The 21479-nt window shown below is 41.6% G+C and overlaps 1 protein-coding gene across 3 annotated transcripts in view; it reads right to left on the bottom strand.

Annotated features, from left to right (window-relative positions):
* zbtb16a (zinc finger and BTB domain containing 16a) overlaps window positions 1–21479 on the bottom strand; it is a 244137-nt gene that overhangs the window by 210742 nt on the left and 11916 nt on the right. For all 3 annotated transcript variants that reach the window (XM_048615417.1, XM_048615418.1, XM_048615416.1), the window contains exon 2: window positions 16786–18105. In XM_048615417.1, the coding sequence (XP_048471374.1) occupies window positions 16786–18008 (1223 nt within the window). In that variant the 5' untranslated portion in view covers window positions 18009–18105. The remainder of the gene's footprint in view (window positions 1–16785; window positions 18106–21479) is intronic.

Here is a 21479-nt window from a genome sequence, read left to right as displayed (position 1 = left end):
GTAACAAATCCTTTGTCAATTTTGAGCTACATTTAAGTCTCTGCTGCCCTGCAGCCCAATGTTCATACATCCCTGCGCTCACAAGAGGTCAGAATCATGTGAGATATGGGAGGGTTGGAGGGGGCGCAGGGAATGCGGAGGAATTACAAAAGAAAAACCCAAGAATTTTAAAAAGAGTGCCATTGGCTGCTGGCCCAGCAATGGCTATCGGCAAGCACAGGGGCGTCGCAGTGTGATACACATTTTTTAAAAAAATCAGCTACGATCTCACTGAATAACAGAAGACTGAATGGCTTACCCCTGTCCCTACATTATACAAGGAGAGCTTTAAATAAGCTCAAAATGAGTTGTTTAATGTGTCTGAAAGGGTGATCGAGTATAATGATCCACTCAGCACAATGATGTTGTGTGGTGGTGGATGCAGGTACAATTACAATGTCTGAAAGACATTTGGATGGATACATGAATAGGAAAGGTTTAGAGGGATATGGACCAGGAGAAGGCAGGTGGGACTAGTTTAGTTTGGGAACATATTCGGCATGGACTGGTTGGACTGAAGGGTCTGTTTCCGTGCTGTTTGACTATGACTTGGTGGGAGAGCAGTGTAGGATCATGGGAGGAAACTGAGCCCAGCTGGACTCTCCCAAAACTCTTTGCAATAAATGTAGAGTCTATTCTGATAACCTATAAATAGTTGCAGAGATCCATTGAACAATATCTTGTCTACTCTACAAGACTCTCATCAGATCTGAAGGTGGCTACTCTCACACAATAAACCATATAAGTCCCTAGAGAAGCCACACATGAAAGAAACAGATGGCAGTTCACACAGACGTACCAATCATTCCCAAACCAAATCAGTCACACTCCCCTATCCTGCCATCCACCAGGTGATCAGCCTGGGATTGCAGTGCAAAATAACAATGAAGCCAGAAATCTATCTTCAGTATTTATTCAAATGACCTTAATACAGCAGCATCCATGAGACAGAGAGTGAGACGTTGTTGCAGCCAGAGTTCAGTATCTGATTGGGGTCCACCGCTTCATAAATATGCTGAGTACGTCATAACAACAAATCACTTCCTATACGCAGAGATAGGTAACTTTCTTTAAAAAAAGACTTGGAAAATTGTACTAGTTCAAATCAGTCCTTCGAAGCCTTCAAAAAAAAAAAAAAAAAAAAAAAAAAAAAAAATTCTCTGCCCTCTGTGAGATAACCTTGCAATACCAGAACAATTCCACAATCTTCCACACCGCCTGCTCCCCAAGAAGGAAAATGGAGTTGAGCATGTAGTAGTTGAGAGCCAGGCTACACTCTGCTATTAGTGTGTGACCATTTTCATGATTATTTCCCAGGTAAATCCATTCTTGACATGGATCAGTTTGTACATCACAGCTTTGGAATCAGATGCATTCAAACAAGTTTGTAAAATCTCTTATTCCTGTGTCTTCAATTATCTAGATCTGTGCTCTGGAACTCCATCCTTCCACATTTGTGTGTCTCTCTCTCTCGCCCTTGTTAACAGTGGCCCTGAAATCTCATTTGTCAAAGCAAGCTCAAACACCTATCCTAATATCTCATGTGGTTTAGTGTCATATTGCTATCCAATAATCAATCCAAGGACATTTTACAATCAAAGATGTGATATCTGTATTAATTGGAGATAATGTTCGGCTCAGGATTTTTTTCCTATATATTGGAGGATGGTTGTTTGCCTTTTAGCAAGATTAGCCAATATTGGACTTCACATCCAGTGGCTCAGGACCAATATAATTTATGGTCTGATATTAATGCTGACATTTTATGGTCCTTGCTTATTCACAGAGCAGGATGAAAACAATCTGACCGATCTTCTGAAACTGGGCCAGGTATAAAAGCCTTTTTGAAATGCTAAGGAAGGGTCACCAGACACGAAACGTTAACTCTGATGCTGCCAGACCTGCTGAGCTTTTCCAGCAACTTCTGTTTTTGTTCCAGTTTTCGACACACTTCAATCAGGGGAGCCCACAAAACCACTTGGTTTCTCAAAATCATACAAGCTGCCACAACCTACATCTTCCTGGTCTGCATCTATAACAGCACAAGTCAGCCTTGAGGAACAGTATATACCTGAAACACACCATTTATTTTCTCCAATGGCTGCTGTCTGGGAATTATACTTGGAAGGCAGATTACTTACACCAATATCCAGTCTAGATTCCCACGCCTAATCTCTAGCCACTCTGGTCACTTTTACCAGTCAGCTGGTTTTAATAGTTTTACTAGTAAGTTATCAAACATCTTGTCCCAGCCTGTTGCAAAATGGTTTGATGTCTAAACCCCTATGGCATCAGCACTTTACACAGTGGTGTTACCCTATGTGTAAATAACACCAAACCAGTACTAGTTCCACATCAATCGATCTTTTGAAACATGAGAGAAAGAATTTAGGAATATAGCATTTTATATACTGACCTTTCACCTCAACTGGGTTCCAAGACACCTCAAATGCTAGGCTGGAAATCTCATCTTCACATGAACAGTTAAAAAAGGGCAGAGTCTGGAAGGGTGACACAGAACTTTAAAGCAGAGGTGACCAATCAACAGAGTGCTGCCTCTCATAGTCCCATCCATTCAGACCATTCCCTTGCTCTATCATTTTTAAAAAAGTTCCAACATTACAAATTCTCATTTTGTCACTATTTCTGGTAGAGTTAAAAGACCAACATAGAAATATTTTTTACATCTTCACCCTTTGTTCTTATAATTATCTAATTTCTTTAAGTTACTATTTTGCTGGCCAATGGTGATAGATTAAACCCATTTAAACTGCTCAATCAGGTCTCTATTGGAACAGAGTTCCAGTTTCTTTAGCCTATCCTCAAAGCATACGAACCTAGGTACCAATCCAATGAAACTCTTCCATACACTCCACGTAGTATTATTGTCCTTATATAAGCACCCAAAAACCTGGGCAGTGTTTCTAATTTCAGCATTACTGAGAAAGACAGACCTAATATCAAAGCTGTGTCTTACACTCATCAGGACAGAACTGCAAGAACGTCAAATCTCAAATAAGAGCTGTTGCAGCACAGTGGTAGCTTCCCTATTTTACGTTAGAAGGGCTGCATTCAAGTCCCACCTGCCCAATATGGGCCAGGTTGCTGAAAAAGATCTAACAAATCTCAAAAGGAAATGACAATTTAAAATACATGAGCAGAGGGTGCCAAACGATTAGTAAGAGGACTGTGACTGGTGAAGGCACTATCATGGGAAATGCACCCAGAATTTGCCAGCATCTGTCAAAATAGAGACAGTAAGAACTGCAGATGCTGGAGTCAGAGATAACACAGCATGGAGCTGGAGGAACACAGCAGGCCAGGTCAGCATCAGAAGAGCAGGTAAGTCGACGTTTCGGGTCAGGACCCTTCTTCAGAACTTCTCCCACTTTTCCTACTCCTCTGATGCTGCCTGACCCGCTGTGTTCCTCCAGCTCCACACCGCGTGATACTTGTCAAAATAGCCCTGATTGTGCTAAAAGATACTTTAATAGCCAAGTCTGATTTGAATCTTAACTGGCAGTGTGGCTCACTCAAGTGTGTGGCCACATTCAAATACAGAGCCCTAGCCTTCACCCAGAGGAAGCACACGTCCACGTATTGCATCTTTTTCAACTAAGCAAAATTCTGTGGTGGATTCCCATTGGCAATGCCCTTACCAATCATAGCTGACTTGTTTGAATTTAAAGTAAAGGTTTTCAGTGCATTTGCCAAGGTAACTCCTCTACCAATTACAGTCTACTTGCCAGTCAATACCTTCTCACGTAAATTGCTGTCCCTCTCAAGAACTGGTATTCTTGCAATTCTACCCTTGATGATTGCTGAAAAGTTTTGACAGCAATACTTTGTTCAGCAATACCCTAGTCCTCTACAGCCAAGTGACTATTTAAACTAAACGTCAGTCCAAAACTAGAATAAGTGAGGTTTAACACTGTTTACTTTCACTCGGTACCTCCACTGGTAAGATCCCATAATTGTATCAGACATGTTATGACATACATCCAAGTAAGTGCAACTTGAGCCCAGGCCTTCTGACCCAGAGGTAGGTACACTACCACTGTCATAAGAACCTCCCCCAGAGATGTATAAACTTACTTCAATCCCGAGCTGACATGAACTCCACAACACCAGTTAACCTCAATTTGTCAACATGGCCTAATCTGACAGACCCATCCAGGTAAAGCCATAACCAGAAAGGGAGGCTCCGTGTAAAATAAAGTTTCACAGGTTGTGGGGTCACTAGCTAGGCCAGCATTTATTGCCCATCCCTAATTGCCAGAGATGGTTTTAGTGAGCCAACGTCTTGAACCACTGCAGTCCATGCTTATTTCCTGCGTTGGATTTTCCCAGTTTTGGGAAGAGGTACTGTTGCTGTTTCAGAGGAATGGAAGCAGGCCATCTAACCAGTTGAGTCTGTCCTGCCACTCAATTAAAATCATGGCTAAGCTGTGAACAACTCATTATTGCTTTGTTGCTGAAAGCCTCACAAAAGATCAATTTCAGTTTTTGATTTTGTTTTAAATTGACTCGAATACGCAGCTTCTTGCAGAACGTTCTAGATTTCCACAAGACTCCAAAGTTACATGCATGTGCAGTTGAAACGCAAAATGGTAAAGTCCCTGGAATGAATCATTCTCACCTGGTTTGGATTTATCTTGTTAATACTATGCCTACAGTTAAGAGAGAGATAAGCAAAGTAATCGAGTTTGCATATAGCGAAACAAAATGATCGCTTGCCAATTAATTAAAATAAAACCACACTGGAACCACGCAGCTGTGGTAGAAAGCAATGCCTATTATTTAGCTCCTAACTTTTAAAGTTTGATGTCTCTGCAGGAGGGAGTCATTATATTTGCAGTTCACCTTTCAACAATGGAGCACATGCCTTTATCAGAGCAGCTCCTCTCCATATATTGTATAACAGACCACAAGGTTATCAGTTAGATTGATAATACGTCTGTGGAGAACCTGTTGTTCAAACATATGCACAGACAAAAAGTGGGGCACACATACACATCAAATAAAGTACCAGTTATAAGCTATTCCTGTCCGGCTGTCTTCAGCATACTCAATCCTGCAGGATATCACCACAGTCTCCAGGAGTTAAAGATTAATTTCCAAGGTGTTTCTTGTGAACAGCACTGGGGTGCTTTAAAATTGTATTTCTTGCCCTCTGCGCCTCCATATGCATAACCCTAACTTTATTGGAGGAGATGATGAGAAATTGCTGGGAAAGGCAGGTTTGAGTCATAAGGAGTGACTGGGACGTTTTGTTTTCTACTGTAGGAGATCAAGGGGTTACCTTACAGAGATTTATAAAATCATGAGGGATTTAGATAAGGTAAATAGCTGGTATCTTTTCCCTGAGGTGGGGTATTTCAAGACTAGGGGGCATATTTTTTAAGTTGAAAGGAGAAACATTTTAAAAAAAGTCATGAGGAACTTTTTTTTTTAAGAAACAGAGTGGTTAGTGTGTGGAATGAACTTCCAGAGGAAGTGGTAAATGAGAGGACAGTTACAATGTTTAAAAGACATTTAGATAAGCACAGGAATAGGAAATGTTTGGAGGGATATGGGCCAAGTGCAGGCAGGTGGGACTAGTTTAGTTTAGGATTATGCTCAGCATGGACTGGTTGGACCGAAGAGTCTGTTTCCATGCTGTATGACTCTATAAAATCAAAATTTTTGCACATTAGATAACAGAGTCTAGTTGTTTCCTAAATTAAAAAGGGGAAAGTAGGGAGATAACCCAGGAAAGATTTACAAAGCATGTGACCAATAATGAGAAGATTGGGATGTGCCGAGTTAATGTTCAGACTTGTCACAAGAGACAGACCATAAACAAACGGCACAATTTGGAACAGTGAAAATAAAAGTATTTAATGGAGAATGTGGTCACAAACAGCTGGCTAGGATTTTGAGTGATCTGCCTGATGGGGAACTGAATGAAACAAGGTCAGTCAGAGGTTTCGTGGGGTGTGGGGCAGCACGGTGGCTCAGTGGTTAGCACTGCAGCCTCACAGCGCCAGGGATCCGGGTTCGATTCCAGCCTCGGGTGACTGTCTGTGCGGAGTTTACACATTCTCCCTGTGTCTGCGTGGGTTTCCTCTGGGTGCTCTGGTTTCCTCCCACAGTCCAAAAGATGTGCAGGCTAGGTGGATTGGCCATGCTAAATTGCCCATAGTGTTCAGGGGTGTGTGGGTTATGGGGGATGGGTCTGGGTGGGCTGGTCCAAGGGTCAGTGTGGACTTGTTAGGCCAAAGGGCCTGTTTCCACACTGTAGGGGATTCTATGAGTTTCAGGAAAGATGAATAAATACTTGGAGAAAAGTATTGCAGGGAAGTGAACCTGACTGGGTGACTCTTTGAAAAGTCAGTACAGAATGGATTGATTAGCCTCCTTGTGGGATTATACTGTCCCAGCTTTTCTCAAATAGTTGCGTGTAGGACCCTAACCGATGAAATGGTACTGGGCTATTATATCACGGTCGGTGTAACAGTTTGCATCCAGCAGCCATACTAATAACTGGTACAGACTCATCATGTTCACCGCCCAATATCCTCACAACCCGATAATGTGTCACCCACCCAACTGTGCAGGCCCGACCAGAATTAGTCAACTCAACAGGGATGAAACTTGGAGTGTTACTGTCAATTTATCTTAGAATAACAGAGTAGTCACATCGATCATTCAAAGCATCAGAGGAGCCTGTTTTTGTTTGTGCTCTTGAATCATTTTAGTTGGCTGATGTTTCTATGTTGATGGCTGTTCAACATGTTTGAACAGGTTGGGTTGAGTTAAACTAGGCCACTGCAATCAAAAAATAACATGACTTTGAAACATGGAGAACATTCGGACATAATTATGTGAGAGGGCTGAGGGCGGGGAGAAGGGAAGTGTGTGAAGGCGGTGGGGGTGGGGTGGGGTGGGGGGGGGATGGGGGAGGGGAAAGAGTGTGAGGGAGTTGTGGGGAACTGAAGACAAAAAAAGTGATTGGTCTCCGAATTATAGAAGGTTTTCTATAGACTGAAGACAGAACACCTTCTGGTCATTGAGAACAAACTGCTCCTTCTCAAGAGTGAAAACACACACTGCATGCTGGGCTACAAGTAAACAACTCCAAAATGAGCCAAAATAAACAGAGTGGGAATGTTTCTACTCTGAAAATGAGAGGTTAGGGTAGCTGTAAAAAGAAGTGAAAAGGCCTCAGCAGCAAAGGGAATTGTCTTTATGCATTCACTTCCTTGGTGATCTTCATAACTGCTTTGCATGTTTTTGGGTACACATCATTCATAAGGAAAGGAAGCTTCAATGTCAGTTTTTTTTCTCTTCCCAGGTTACTAGGTAATGCATCACACAGTAGATTCCAAGCCACAGTCAATTCTGCTCTTACATCATAGCATAATCTTTGCACTTTGAAATTTCCCTTCACGTTTCTCCTCAGCTTCAGTTAGATGACATCCCAACTTCGCTACCTTTTCAGTTCACTCTCAGGTGTGAAGAAGCAAGACTCAGTGCATTATTTTCTTAACTTCTCTTCCAAACGTGTTTAAACTCTGTGTTGGTCAGTATTTTTTTCCTCTAAGTCCAGAGGAACAAAGATGGGCCAATTCAGCCCTTCAAGCCTGCTTGCCCATTCATTTAATTAGATTCTGACTGTTCTCAATCATATTCATTTATCCACCTGAAATCGTCATCTCCCAACGTCATAACCAGGCAAAAATCTAGTAGCCTCCATTTTGAAGGGGTTCAATTAATTGCCCTCCAAATGGCCTGGTTCATACTTTAAGATTATATCCCTTTTCTCCGCTTGGTTCCTTTGCATGGGAAAGAGTTTCTCTCTTTTTACAAAATCCTATTATGGCCTCCATCAAATCATATTTCTACCTTCATACTCAACTGAAAACTCTCCAGTGCAAACCTTGCTGGTGCCTGATTAATTTACATTAAAATCAGTCTCCTCTTCTGCCTTAGTGTTGTCTACTGCAGGACACCCGAGATAATGAGGCATTTTATGAAGAAAACTCTTTCATTTCCCCTGCATCCCCTACTCTGCACCTCCCAAGCGATCATGTTCCATTCATTTTAAAAAGTATATACTAGGGGAGACAAAATCCAAGACAATTCCCATGCAAACTCCTTTGCAGACAAGGCCTCTTGAAATAACCTAACCAGCAGCAAACATCTACCCTTCAAGAGGGTCATAAGTGCAACCCTTCACTGAATAACTTGCACCTGGGAGCTCCAACCTGCACTCGCATAACCACAAGTCCAGCAGTTCTTCAAACAAAAAAGTGCACTATCACTCCACTTGCCTTCAGGAGCTCTTACTGGGATAACAAGCTGCTGATAATTGCTGGCTTTCAGATCTTAGAAACGATGCACACATCCATGAGGGGATAGAAAGCCCAAGTGCGTGTGTGGAAGAGAGAGAGAGGAATGTAAATATTGGGCCCATGCCAGAGAAACTAAAATTCAGGCACAGAAGCTATAAAAGCAGTGCTCCGACAAGGGGCAATGATCTCTCAGCCGTTCAGGGTGGGTGTTGTAACTTAGGCAAAGAACTCTATGGGGCTTAGCATAATAGGAAGTGAGAAAACATTGCTAGGATCTTTGAAAAGATAAGCCATGCAAACTGTGCATTCTTAACCCATTAGTTTCCAAAAATATCACATTTAATGTTTCACAACATTTATCCCCCAATCTTTGCAATGTTCAATTACGTTGTGGTTTTAAAAAGAATAAAAATCCCTTTTGCTGCCTCAAATCGTTCAAGTATATAGTTCTATAAATGATTGGCTGTCAGATTGAACTAATGCTTTGTGCATCCCATTTCACCTTGTTTCCTTTTTCCTTTATTCATTAATGGGATGAGGACATCGCCCATCCCCAATTACCCAGAGGGCAGTTCAGAGTCAACCGCATTTTTGTGGGTCTGGAGTCACATGTAGGCCAGACCAGGTAAGGATGGCAGTTTCCTTCCCTAAAGGACATTCGTGAACCAGATACGATTTTCCCAACAATGGATTCATGGTCATCATTAGATTCTTAATTCCAGGTATTTATTGAATTCAAATTCCACCATCTGCTGTGGCGGGATTCGAACCGGGGTCCCCAGAATGTTATCTGGGTCTCTGGATTAACAGTCCAGCAATAATACCACTAGGTTATTGCCTCCCCATCAATATTAAGCATGCATGCACAGACAAGTTACTCATTGCACAGGAATATAAAGGAACAAATGACAGAAAAAGAAACATTTTTATATCCAGAACTCCACTGGCAGATAAGACATCATATTCATCCTCCGATGTGAGGAAAAGCGGAAGAGATCAAAAAGACAGGTGAAACTCCGTTCCCACATGCTGTGGTGGCCGTATTAACAACTTGCATTTATACAGCACCTTTGAAAGTAACAAAATGTCCCACAGTACTTTGTGGGCATCTTATCACAATAATCCACGTAAGATGTTAGGACCTTGGTCAAAAGAAAAGTATCTTCAGGAAGGAAGAGACATTTAGGAATTTAGGGAAGAAATCCCACAGCTTCTGTTGGGCCACCAGTGGCAGACTGATAAATCGGCCATGTGCATTGGGCCAGAAGGGGTAGGGTGCAGTGGTGATGACTGGGGCCTTGCCTCTACCTACCCTGAGGGATTTGTAAATAAAGGGGAATGGTCTCCTGTTTCCCTGCCCTCTCCAAAGATATGCAGGCTAAGTGAATTAGCCATGGGAATGTAGGGTTACGAGGATAGGGTGGTGGAGTGGGTCTGTGTGGGCTGCTCTTTGGAGGGTGCGTGTGAACTCACTGGGCCAAATAGCCTGCTTCCACACTTTAGGGATTCTATGAACACAGAATGGAGCATTGTGGGCAACGGCATGGAAATACAGAGGGTTAAGAAAATAAAAGCCAACATTGAAAACTTAACAGTGTACACACACTATTAATGGCACCTTTAAAGATTTCCTGCTGAAATTTCTGGTCTGATGAGCTTGCAGAGGACAGTAAACTTGTAGCTACAGCAATACAGATGCAACAACGTTGAAAAGCAAAGTCGTGAAAAATGTGATTGACAAGCATCTTTAAAAGAAACAGCAACTTAAAAATTGAAGGCAAACAAAAGTTAGGACAAAACTGTTGAATTTTGACTCGAGCTCTTTTAGTTTCTCTCTTCCGGCATATCACAAAGTTATTTGAAATTTAGTCAAGTTATTAACTCAGTCTGAATTAATTTGTGCTCAAGCAACTAACCTGGAAAACACTTTTCAAAAGAATGACAGAGTCCAGGACTGCCCAGAATGAATAGAATAACCAAATTTACACAGGAAGCTAGCACTTACCAGACCCTTCATTCTAACACACATAACCCTGTGTTATATCTGGAAGCAATTACATAGAGTTGAACATGATATACCTTCAAGCTGCCATCCAATAAAATTAAGTCCGAAAAAATATTTTAAACATTTGTAAAAGGAGATGGCGTGGCCTGTACAGACTGCCTGGTTCAGTGTACTAATTTGCCACTCAAAACAATTCGACAACACAAGATTCTATCTGCATAACTGCCAAAATTTTAACAGAAACTTTGCCAGGTCAATTGTGGAAGTAATGAATAGGAGTCTGTTTTCCATGTTATACGATGCAGTTGATACATCCACCATTATATAAAAGTTGCAATTTAAAGACAAATCAAAGGCACTAAGAAATTAATGATTTTCTCACTTTTGTTCTTCCTATATTTTGATTATTTTAATCTTTAAAGATCAATTTCTCCTGATCAAAATAATTCATTAGACTGGTTTCTTGGAATGCTCAACTTCATTCAAATATATTTAAAACACAAATTACAATATTTCATTTTAAAATTAGAGCTATTTTCAACAATCTAATCATGCAAATAATGGATGGGCATGCTGATTAGCACAAAATTTACTTTTGAGGTTCAGTAATTAAGTCATCATTAAATCTTACTTGTACATCTAGCTTCCTTTCAAACAGCACTGGATTGACACTGAACCAAATAAACATAAGTATTTCAGCTAAAAATGTTTCAAATAAACAAGTTTATGAGGTTTCAGTACCTTACTACAAGCAGACATCATCATTTACACACACTGAAAACCCTTTCAAGGAATATTGAAAGAGACAAAATTAGGGAAATGCGAGTCAACAGCATAGAGCATTAAATTATACCATAACCCAGACTGCAGGAACAGAGAGACAAAGCTGCCTGAAAGCTGTTTGTTTCCTTAAGTAAACTAATGCAAGAGAGAAAACAGCTTTTAAATTTAACCTGCTCAAAACCTGATGAGTACATCTGTAGCTCAGTTTTTCTATCAACTTTGCTGAAATCTTTAACGCTTTATTAGATTTTCACCAAACAGATCAACTTAAAAATGATCTGCTTCTCACCCATCAGTTTAGCTTATTTCAGAAAATGCCAGGTCGATTTTGAGATTCCCAAAATTCTGCAGGTTGTGACAAAATGTCAAAAAAATCCTGCATTTGCAATTTTAAAAATCTATCCAAACTCAGCTCATCGTCCCCAAAATTAAGTTACCAGAATCATCCTCATTGGATTTCACAGCCCATCAATCTGAACGAGTAAACGTGGAGTATAATTCATCAGCATTCTTCATGAAAAATAGTGCAGTGGTTGTTTCATTATAAAATCACAACGATGCAGCACAGAAACAGGCCGCAACTGGTCTATGCTGAGGTTTATGCTCAACGCAAGCCTCCCCACAACTCATTTCACCTCATGTCCTTTTATTTCTTCTTCCCTCATTTTTATCTAGCTTCCCTAAAATGAATAATATCACATCAATGTGAAAATGAATTCCAAATGTTCAATATATTCCAGCCCCTATATTTCACATTTCTAATATTTTCTCCTTTCCTATGAGCATGAAAGGGAGGCAGTCTACACACAGTCTAGCCGATCTGTTCAACAGAAAACACAGACAAAAAAATGTTAAAAATTGAACTTTTCCAGTGGCTCAGTGGACAGTGCTGTGGATCTCAACAAATCAAGGATAACATCAATAAGAACCATGGTTTTTGAGGAGATAACTAATCGCCAGACACAATGAGTTATGAAGTAACGCCTATTTGGTTAGAAGCACAAAAGCAAATTTTGAATGAGTTGATCTCCATTACCAAATATTCCAGCCTTAATGTACATGTGAGGTGACACAGGCAAGTCAATATGGATCAGCATCCTGGTTGTGTCAACGCAAGGTGAAGTAGTGAACTAGGTGAAGGTAGTATAAGGGGGTTGGGGGTGAGGGGAGTGTGGTAGTGACGGTGGTGAGTTATGGAGGGAAGAGAATATTTGGAAAAAAAATTCAGTGGGAAATCTGCACACATTCTGCACTAGTTCAATTTTAAAGCTATTTGAAAATCTAATTGGCTATATTACCATAAGTCTTAAATTATACATCACGTTTAAAAAAAAACAAACACCTCATGCTTCTTGTACGAAGTATAAATCAGAGGTCACAAGCTGATTTCTTTCCAAAGGAATGTCAATCTATAGACTTTTTGTTAACCTCGGGACTCAAGACGAGAACCAGAGTAACAGAAATCCCCAGTGTGTTGACAGAGGTCTTCCCAATGAGCAGGGGTTACACGAGCAGGTCAGGATTCTGTGCCTAACTGCAGCACTCATTTCCTGAGCAGCTCAGGATCTTCCAGCAATAAAGCTAATGGGACTTCCTAGCATGGCATGTTCGGACTGACAAAGCTGTCTGTTACCGACCAGGCCGAAGGAGAATGCTGGTTTCGATTAGGAGCCTCCATTACCAGGTGCCACTAATAAGCCGAGCAATGAAAACAGAGGGAAGGGAATGGTAACGGGAAGGGAGAAGAGATTAAATTGGGGGGGTTGCTGGGAGCGGATTAAAAGGGGTTCCTCGAAGGAATCTCGCTCAACATCCGGAAGTCAACTGCAGAACGGAGCGGACAGTGTTCCCAGAAAGCTGCATCTTCAGGCAAGTACCAATGCATTTTAAATTTGCAGCTTTACAACAGTTAGTGACTTGTGTATCCGAGCCAGTTATTAAACAGCCGCAGCATCCTACAGCACAGGAGATGGGCACTCCGTTTTATATTCACTTGTGAAAGATCCATTCAAATAAATCCCACGTCCCTGTGTCTTCCCCAGTAGCCTTAAAATGGTTCTTGCTTTAAACGTGCATTCACTTGTGCTGTTACCAACAATTTTATCTAGCCCCAGGGTTCCTTCAGGGAGTGCAGCCCTGATAAGCATGGAGAGTTGAATTAAAAAGTGGGCATACTGTGTTCTTCACACAGTAAATTCTGAGTCCCCTTTTGAGGTCACATGCCAATTGCTCTGAAAACGGGGATTTTCCTTTTCTAAAATTGCTACATTTTCCACTGATGCATTAGTTCTAGTTTTCACATTAGTGTGAAACTCATGGTATAACTCATATGCAAAGTCACTCAGCCAAGTGAGATGCTATCCTCAGAAGGTATGGACATTGGCAGAACTGCACCTAGTGAAATTCACAGGAATAGGCGCAAGACTCAGTCCCTATCGTTAATGACAATCTGGCTGATCACATCTAGTTCCAAATCATCTTGAGAAGTACTGACTAGTATTACCAGTACATGGAGTTGCTGTTGTTGGACTGATGTGGACAAACTCAGAAGTTACAGGACACCAGGTTATAGTCCGACTGGTTTATTTGAAATCACAATCTTTCGGATCACTGCTGCAAAAGCTTGTGATTTCAAATAAACCAGTTGGACAATAACCTGCTGTCCTGTGACTTCTGAACTAGTATAAGCAGACCTAGCAAATACTATCTGCAATGGACACAGTCGCATGAGTATAATTTAACAAACAAGATACTATGGAGTTGGCACTAGCACTGTTACCCTACCGTGGTCCTGACTATTATGAATTGGAGTCACCACTTTTTATTAAAACTCTGGTCCATTCTTTGGTAATTGGATTCCAAAATGCAACATTGTTCATTCGGAACTGTGTTAATTAGGCTAACTTACACAGTCACCCTTAGCAACAATACAAGGAGCAAAGTAAAATGAAACCAAAGCATTGGGTCAGGAACAAGAAGCAATCTGCACCTTCAGCAAGGTCTTAACTACCAGATATTAGAGTTCCAGTGACAGGCAAACCCAACCTGAAAGTGGACTTCTACAAATTAGCTTTGACCCTACTTGCTGACCAGCCCCCAGACAAGCTGTATAAAGAAAGAGCTTCTTTGATCAGTTTGGGAAATAATGATGCCTCGATCTCGCTCCCTTTCCGCACCCCCCAACCCTCTCCAGCTTACCCCATCTACACCTTTTTTCTCTCAATTCCAACAGTGGAACCTGCTGCCCTTCGCTAATCAGTAGAGGAAAGTCTTGCAACCTCCGCAGAGGCGTAAAGAAGAGCTACATCGTTTGGGGAAGGCTGGAAACCCGCATCCTCCTCTCTGGTGTTTTGAAACGATTTGCCCTGGGAAGAGGCAGCCCAGTGTTGTAAACTTGTTGCCTGTCCGTGCTGCACATTTCACACTACATTCCTAGCCAGGTAACAGGTGAAGAGGAGTGAAAACACCTAGAGCTGACCTCCTGAGGAAGTTTTCAAGAGTCAAATTAGACTTGAAAGGTTAGCTTTTTCTCTCTCTGCACAGTTGCTGTCAAATAAATCTGATGAGCTTCTCCAGCACTGTTTGTATTTCAGATTTTTATTGCTTTTATTGAAGGTCAACTTTGTTGGGTTATACATAAACGTCTTTTACTCCAGGCGCAAAGTCTCCGTGCCACTGCTCGGATACGAACATGGTCAAATCAGAGTGGGGCAGCACAGGAGGAGGCCATTCAAACTCTTCGGTCTGTGGTGCTCAATATTAATGCTGCGGGCCACTTCATGGTCAACATTACATTGTCAGTTGTCAGCAGAAGCAGAATAAAATTCCTACTGCTTATTAAGTGTAATGGACTCCAGCTCAAAACTATTCACTACTCTCCTAACAGAGAAGTGTCAGACTAGTGCAGTACAGAGCACTGGCCAAGGTTAGGCTGTCTCAAAGCAAGAACTTTTGGTATTGTTCAATATTAAATCGAAGCACATCCACCAGCAAAGTAGACAATGCCTCTATTCGACTTAATCAACAGGCTCCAAATCTCCAACTGGGCAAACGTGGTTGATGGTGGAAGGGGTGCATTGCAAGAAGTACAAGGACATCTTTGAAATGGGGTGAATGCCTGCCCCAAAACTCTCCTCCCTCCTTCAGTAATAGCCCTCTGGAACCATTAAATCAACAACCTGTTCCAGAAAAATCCAAATCTTGACCATTAGTTCAGAGAAAACCAGACTAATTTGGTTCCTGTTTGAGTGACATTCCTGCTCACATCATGAATGTGCCCCAGTGTTTTACAGCTATAGATCCGTACCCATCAACACTGCGCCTCCGTTCAGACAGTACCCATGTTTTACTGGGACAGACCTGTACCCATCTGTGCTGTACTCCAGATGGTATACTCCAACAGAGCTGAAGTCCTTGTGGGAACATTGCCCTATTATTGCCTCACAGAGAGAAATTTCATCAATGTGTGATGAGGAGAAGGCCATTGCTTCCAGATAAAATGCACACATCCCAAGATCTGCAGAACTTTAAAGAGTGACGCAACATTCTGCTGTCCACTTGTACAACCTGCATCCTTCAGAGTACAGACAATTTGTACTCACTAAATCTTCCTTCAATAGTGGAATCAATCCAATAACCAGATTTTCATATTGCACTCCTGGATCCCACAAGATACTATTCAGGACAAGTTGTAGGGCGACTTGGTTTCAGGATAAAGCAATGGCTGACAGTCTGCATTACACTCACTCATCCCAAGGAACACCACTGGCAGAAACAGATCTCATGGATGACAACAATGGACGAGGAAGACCATACCAGTCCATCTATTTGGATGCCCATTCAATTTCTATGCTATGCTACCTTGGTTGGACCCAACAGTTCTTGAACCTAGGAACACTCCTTCTACTCAATCTTTAATAATTCCAATGGCATTCATGGAGTATATATGTGGTTTCATTTTCCATCTTGTACCACTGTACTTTACATTCATCCATATTGAATTTAATCTTTTACAAACTCCAAGCTAAACACTAATGAGATCATAGGAATAGTAGACCATTCAGCCCCTTAAGCCTTCAATGCCTGACCCATGTAAGTGCCTCCCACTAAAAAGAAAACACTGCTCAGTTTTAGTTACATTTTAAAAAGAAGTTTGTCTGTCTACACTGTTGCTGGTTGGAAACTATTGCGGAGACAAATGAGGAGGTCAGATAAAAGAATTATTCTTGCACAGAAGCTGGTTAGAGCAGACAGCGGTGTGCTATAAAACATGTAGTGGAGTTCATAAATTATTTAAAAGGGAATTAGACAGCTGCTTGTAAAACAGGAAACTTAAAAAGGGCTTGGACAGTGAGCCAGAGACCAGGGATCTGAAATGACAGCTCGTGGAGAAAGATACAGGAACAAGATTGAGGGGGGGGGAGGGACAGGCCTTGGTTTCAAAGTAAAAGAAAAAAAGCCTCTTAACATCCTATGACTATAAAAATCCTTCAGATTTCTCTCATAGCACCCTGCTCCTAACCTTTTTAATCAGTTCCCTTTGTCAGCACTGAATAACCAGAACAGGGACTGGGTGCATTAGAATCCTTCAAGGAATGCCACAAGTGGTCGCGATGTCTTTACCTGTGTTGCTCAATGGCTTCATTGTCTGATAGCTCCATTCCACAAACATTACACCTCTCACTGGCGGATCTATTCTCAGACTTCATGCCCGCTGCAAGCTCGCCCAATTTGTTGAAAAGTTCCCTCTGAATGAGACCTTGAGGCAGAAGCCCCCCATAACCAGTAAAGTCCATAGCAACAGAGAGTGTAGGCTGCACATGGAGAGCGGAGGATAAGGAAGTAGGCACCTCCAACAGGCCGTCAGTTCTGCGGTTGAATTGGACAGGGTACAATGTGCTGTGTTTCTCAGCCTGCATATTGGGGTTGCTCTCTAAGCTTCCTTGTACACCCAGCCCTGCCTCGTGAGCTTGCTCTCCAGAGTTCTCCTCACGAACGTAGTGCAGCTCACGGGCACTGGTGATGACACTGCTACGTGTTGGTGTGCCAGGGGCTTCCTTGTACCTATCCGCGTCAGATATCTTTTCACTCCCTGAAGAGCCAGACTCACCAGTCTTGGGACTGGAGCCCTCCTCTACCTGCATCATTTCATGCTTGACTTCAGTTACCATGGGATGCCTATCCGCAGCAGCGAATGCTTCGTCTGCAGAGGTTTGTTGTAAAGACCCTTGAATAATTGACTGTCCAATGCTCATGAGACTATCTACAGCAGCTTTGGTGGGGCTCATTGCTGAAAGCCCAAATGATGTGGAGACAGAAGGACTTTGTTCTTCCATCGTCCTGACTGGTATAGCCTGGTTAATCGTAAAACCAACCTCTTCACCAGAAAGTTGTTTTGTCACCAAAATATTCTTGTTAAACTTGGCCTTCCCTCCATCCTCATCTTCAGTGACTGTCATTTCTGCATCGTTATCATCTGTTGCCTGGATGGTCTCTAGAATCTTCAGACACTGTTCTTCCAGATACTCAATCTCCAGGATCTCAGCTGCGTACAGTAGATCATCCAAGTCTTCAACTTTCGCCTGGAGCGTGGCAGTGTAAGCATACTCGAGAATCTGTTGGAAAGTCTTTGGTGAAAGGAAGTCCAAGGTGTAATGCTGACTGTTGCGAAGAAACAAAATTTCAAACATCTTGCTCGTGCAAGCTAACACAGTCCGATGGGCATGAAATTCCTGACTGTCCACCAGGATCACCACATCACACAGAGTCCCCAAAAGTCGCATCTGGTTGGCTTTGTGAAGGAGTGCCGAGGGATGGCTGGGGTTCTGAAGCTTTATTAATCCCATTTTTAATCAAATCCACCACTCTGCTGTACGCTGAACCAACTCATGAGGCTGCCTATGGCTGTTGGTTACACGGCTTAGCGTAGAGGTGTTCAGTTACCTGCAGGAACAAAAAGTCAACATATTTTTAAAACTCGCTTCTATTTTGACATGAAAAGCAAGTTCCACTCTCCAGCAAGTCCCAATTCTCTCTCACCACCCCCATACCTCACTTAGCCAATCCAAACACCCCAATCCCTAAGACAAATAGATTTAGATCTCGGTCTCCAAGTTCTTTCATGATCACATCCCATCCATTTTAGTACCACTCGCCCGTCCTTCAAAACCGTCCACTCCAGTGACTCGGGGTTCTTATACAACTCAATACCACATTCCACAAATTGCTCCGTGACCTCAATCACACCCTCAAAGGCAAAACAGTCATAGAGAGGCATCCTAAAAAGTAAACTATTTCTCTTTTTATCATCTTTCCCCCACTGCCTCAAAAATCTATTTGACCATCCTTCTTAGTTTCTCCTCTGCTGCCCAAATGATGGTATTGCATTAGCCCATCTGTGATACACCCAGGACTGGTTACATTAAGCAAACTCTGCTGCCCCATATCTCAACTTGAAACAAGTCCCAATCGCCCATCACCCCTGCTGAACAACGTATTGCTGGTCCAGCAATACTTCCATGTCAGAATTCTCCTCCTCATTTACAAGTCTCTACATTGCCTCATCCCACCACCCCCTCACTCTCCATAATCCCTAAAGTCCTTTGGGAAAGGAAATCTTTTCCCCTTACCTGGTCTGACCTACATGTGAGTCCACACCTACAGCTGTGTGGTTGACTCTGAACTGCCTCCTAGACAATCAGGGATAGCCTAGCTAGCAATGCCTACATCCCATGAATGAATGAAAAAAAAAGGTTAACACTAAGCATGAACTGCAGCCTTTCCTAGAAAATGACAAAATTTTTATATAGTTGTTTAAGGTATCACTTTAAATCAAAGTCCCAAAACTGTGCTATAATTTTAATTCCCCTTGCAGAATTCTTCCTAAACCCTGGTTATTGTTTAATCATGTGCTGCACTGTAGAACATTAAGTGCTTTAGTCATAAATCAATATAGCCACAAATATAGTACTTAATCCATGGTGACAAATGCTTTTCGTGATGGTTATTTTCTATCCTGCTTTATTCCCAGATGCAGCACTAGGCAAAACCTTCCATCTTCCTAAATTAGTTACCATCCGAAATGATCACTATCCCTGATAAACTTTGATAGTCAAGATTAATTATTTGAAATTTCCACTGGACAAACAAAAGGTGGTAATTTGATTGAAGTACGGCATGAACACAGTGCAATTCAGTGAATGCCCAGAGACATTATTGGGATATCCAGCATTATCGACCATTGCAACCCAACTAATCCATGGGAGGGTGCGCAGAATGCAAAAAAAAAAAAAAAAAGGGGGGGTGGGGGGGGTGAGAAAGAAAAGAGAGGCAGCAACCACAAAACAGCCATTTTAAAAGATATTTGGTAAAAATGGAGGGTTATCGTGACCTGCAGTGCAATGTCTGCAAGTGTAAGAGAAGCAAATTTAAGCATCAGTTTCAAAAAGATATACTTAACCTAATGTTTCTTTTTCCTTTGTCAGAAAAGAGCAGAGAAATGGGATGAATTGGATAGCTCTTTTAGATAGAGAGCGCGAGCATACGGAGCTGAATACTTTCCTTCTATACCATATAATTCTATCGTGTGAAAGACACAAATACAAGTGTTATGTAAAACCTGAACCTAAGTAGTCAAGTATCCCCTGATGCTTTCTGTTGGCACCTTCACTTTCAGTAATTTGATATGGCTCTATTCCAATTGGCTCCAAATTGGCTGCTAACATTTGGCTCGTCAAAGCCAAATGTTCTTGGGTAGAACAACTAAGTTGCCAAGGTCTGTAATCATCCAGTTCCTGATTATACTATCACCGCATGGAGTGTGTCTTGAGAACAACCTTCAACCTTCGGGCCTTGTTTGTTAGAACTCAGGCTGTATTGCATGGTCACCCAGTGGTGGGGTCACATCAGAACCATGTGGATCTTAACACCCCAGCAACAAAAAAAAACACCCAAGGTCAGTCAACATTACTAATGGCTAAGTCCACAGCAAGAAACTTTAATTGCATAAAATGGTGGAAAGATGAGAGAGCAAGCAATAAATAGCATTAATAAACAGAAGAGACCATTTGTCCCAACTGTGTTACATGAATGCTGCCCCCACACCTATTGATATACCATTCTAGTTTTATCCCCACAATCTTTTCCAGCTTCCCTTTTAATGCATTATCCAATTTGTTTCAACTAGTAGCAAGTTCCATATTGTCTAAATGTGAAAATTTTGTATCTCATGGATTTATAACTATCATACATTTATGGTTCCAAGTTTCAATATCCTGAGTGGAAACATGTCTATGGTTTAAACCTTGCAATGGGAAAGACATAATGCTAAGAGAGAGTTCCAGTCTGTCACTGCCTCATAGATCTCTTTTCGACAGGACAGCCCCAATCTGTTCGACCTGTCCAGATCTGATCATTGTTATTCCAAATTATTCAAAAGGGCAATCACTAATTCACACAACCACCTCAAGTTACCCATGGGCAGAAAGAACTGAGTGACTACATGTGGATGCACAATAGAAGTAGTTACCTATGCTCTGTCACTAGCTATACTGCATCTCTAAAGACGTGAAAAAAAAATGACAGAACTGACAGGACAAGGTGTTGGTAGCAAACATTGCTTAAAGTATGATCAGCAACAGTTTTGCAGTATGATACACAGTAAACATTCACTCATTGTGGTCTTGTCAATGTTTTCAAACCAGCCAAAGTTCAACAGAACCCAACTTGGTATCTTTGAATGTAGGTAGCAGCAAATTGTATCTTTGAATGTCCATTCTTCCAGAAGGAATTTAAGGCTCCAGAGAGAGAGAATGAGGATCTTGCACAAGTAGAATACATCAGAAGGGTTCAAAGTGCAACATGATTCACTAGCAGTGTCACCAAGGATTTTGCTGCCCTCCAAGCCTACGCACTCTACCACCACCAAGCACAGAATGCAACAGGTGCATGGAAATACCACCACCTTTGGGAGATAAATCACCTATATCACCATTCCTTCATCACAAAATTATAATTCTGAAACTCCCTCACCAAAGGTACTATGGGTGTACCTTCACCATCTGGGCTACAAGCAACTTAAGGACATCACACATTGTAAAGATAATTAGAGATGGATAATAAAGACTGGTCTTGCCAACAACACTTAAATCTCATTAAAAAATATATTTAATTTTAAAGTGTGGGACCCTGTGTCTTCATAGTGACATACTAAATATAAAACAAGCTAAAATTCAAGTATTTCTTCAGGCCCTGTGAACTTTTGGTTGATGACTGGTTTCTGGATTGTGCAACACCAGTTGAAATGGAGTGAAATTTAT

This window comes from Rhincodon typus, chromosome 32 (genome assembly GCF_021869965.1).
Source record: "Rhincodon typus isolate 14 chromosome 32, sRhiTyp1.1, whole genome shotgun sequence".
Taxonomy (NCBI): domain Eukaryota; kingdom Metazoa; phylum Chordata; class Chondrichthyes; order Orectolobiformes; family Rhincodontidae; genus Rhincodon; species Rhincodon typus.
The sequence above is the reverse complement of the archived record's forward strand: the minus strand, read 5'-3'. Positions and strand labels throughout refer to the sequence as shown.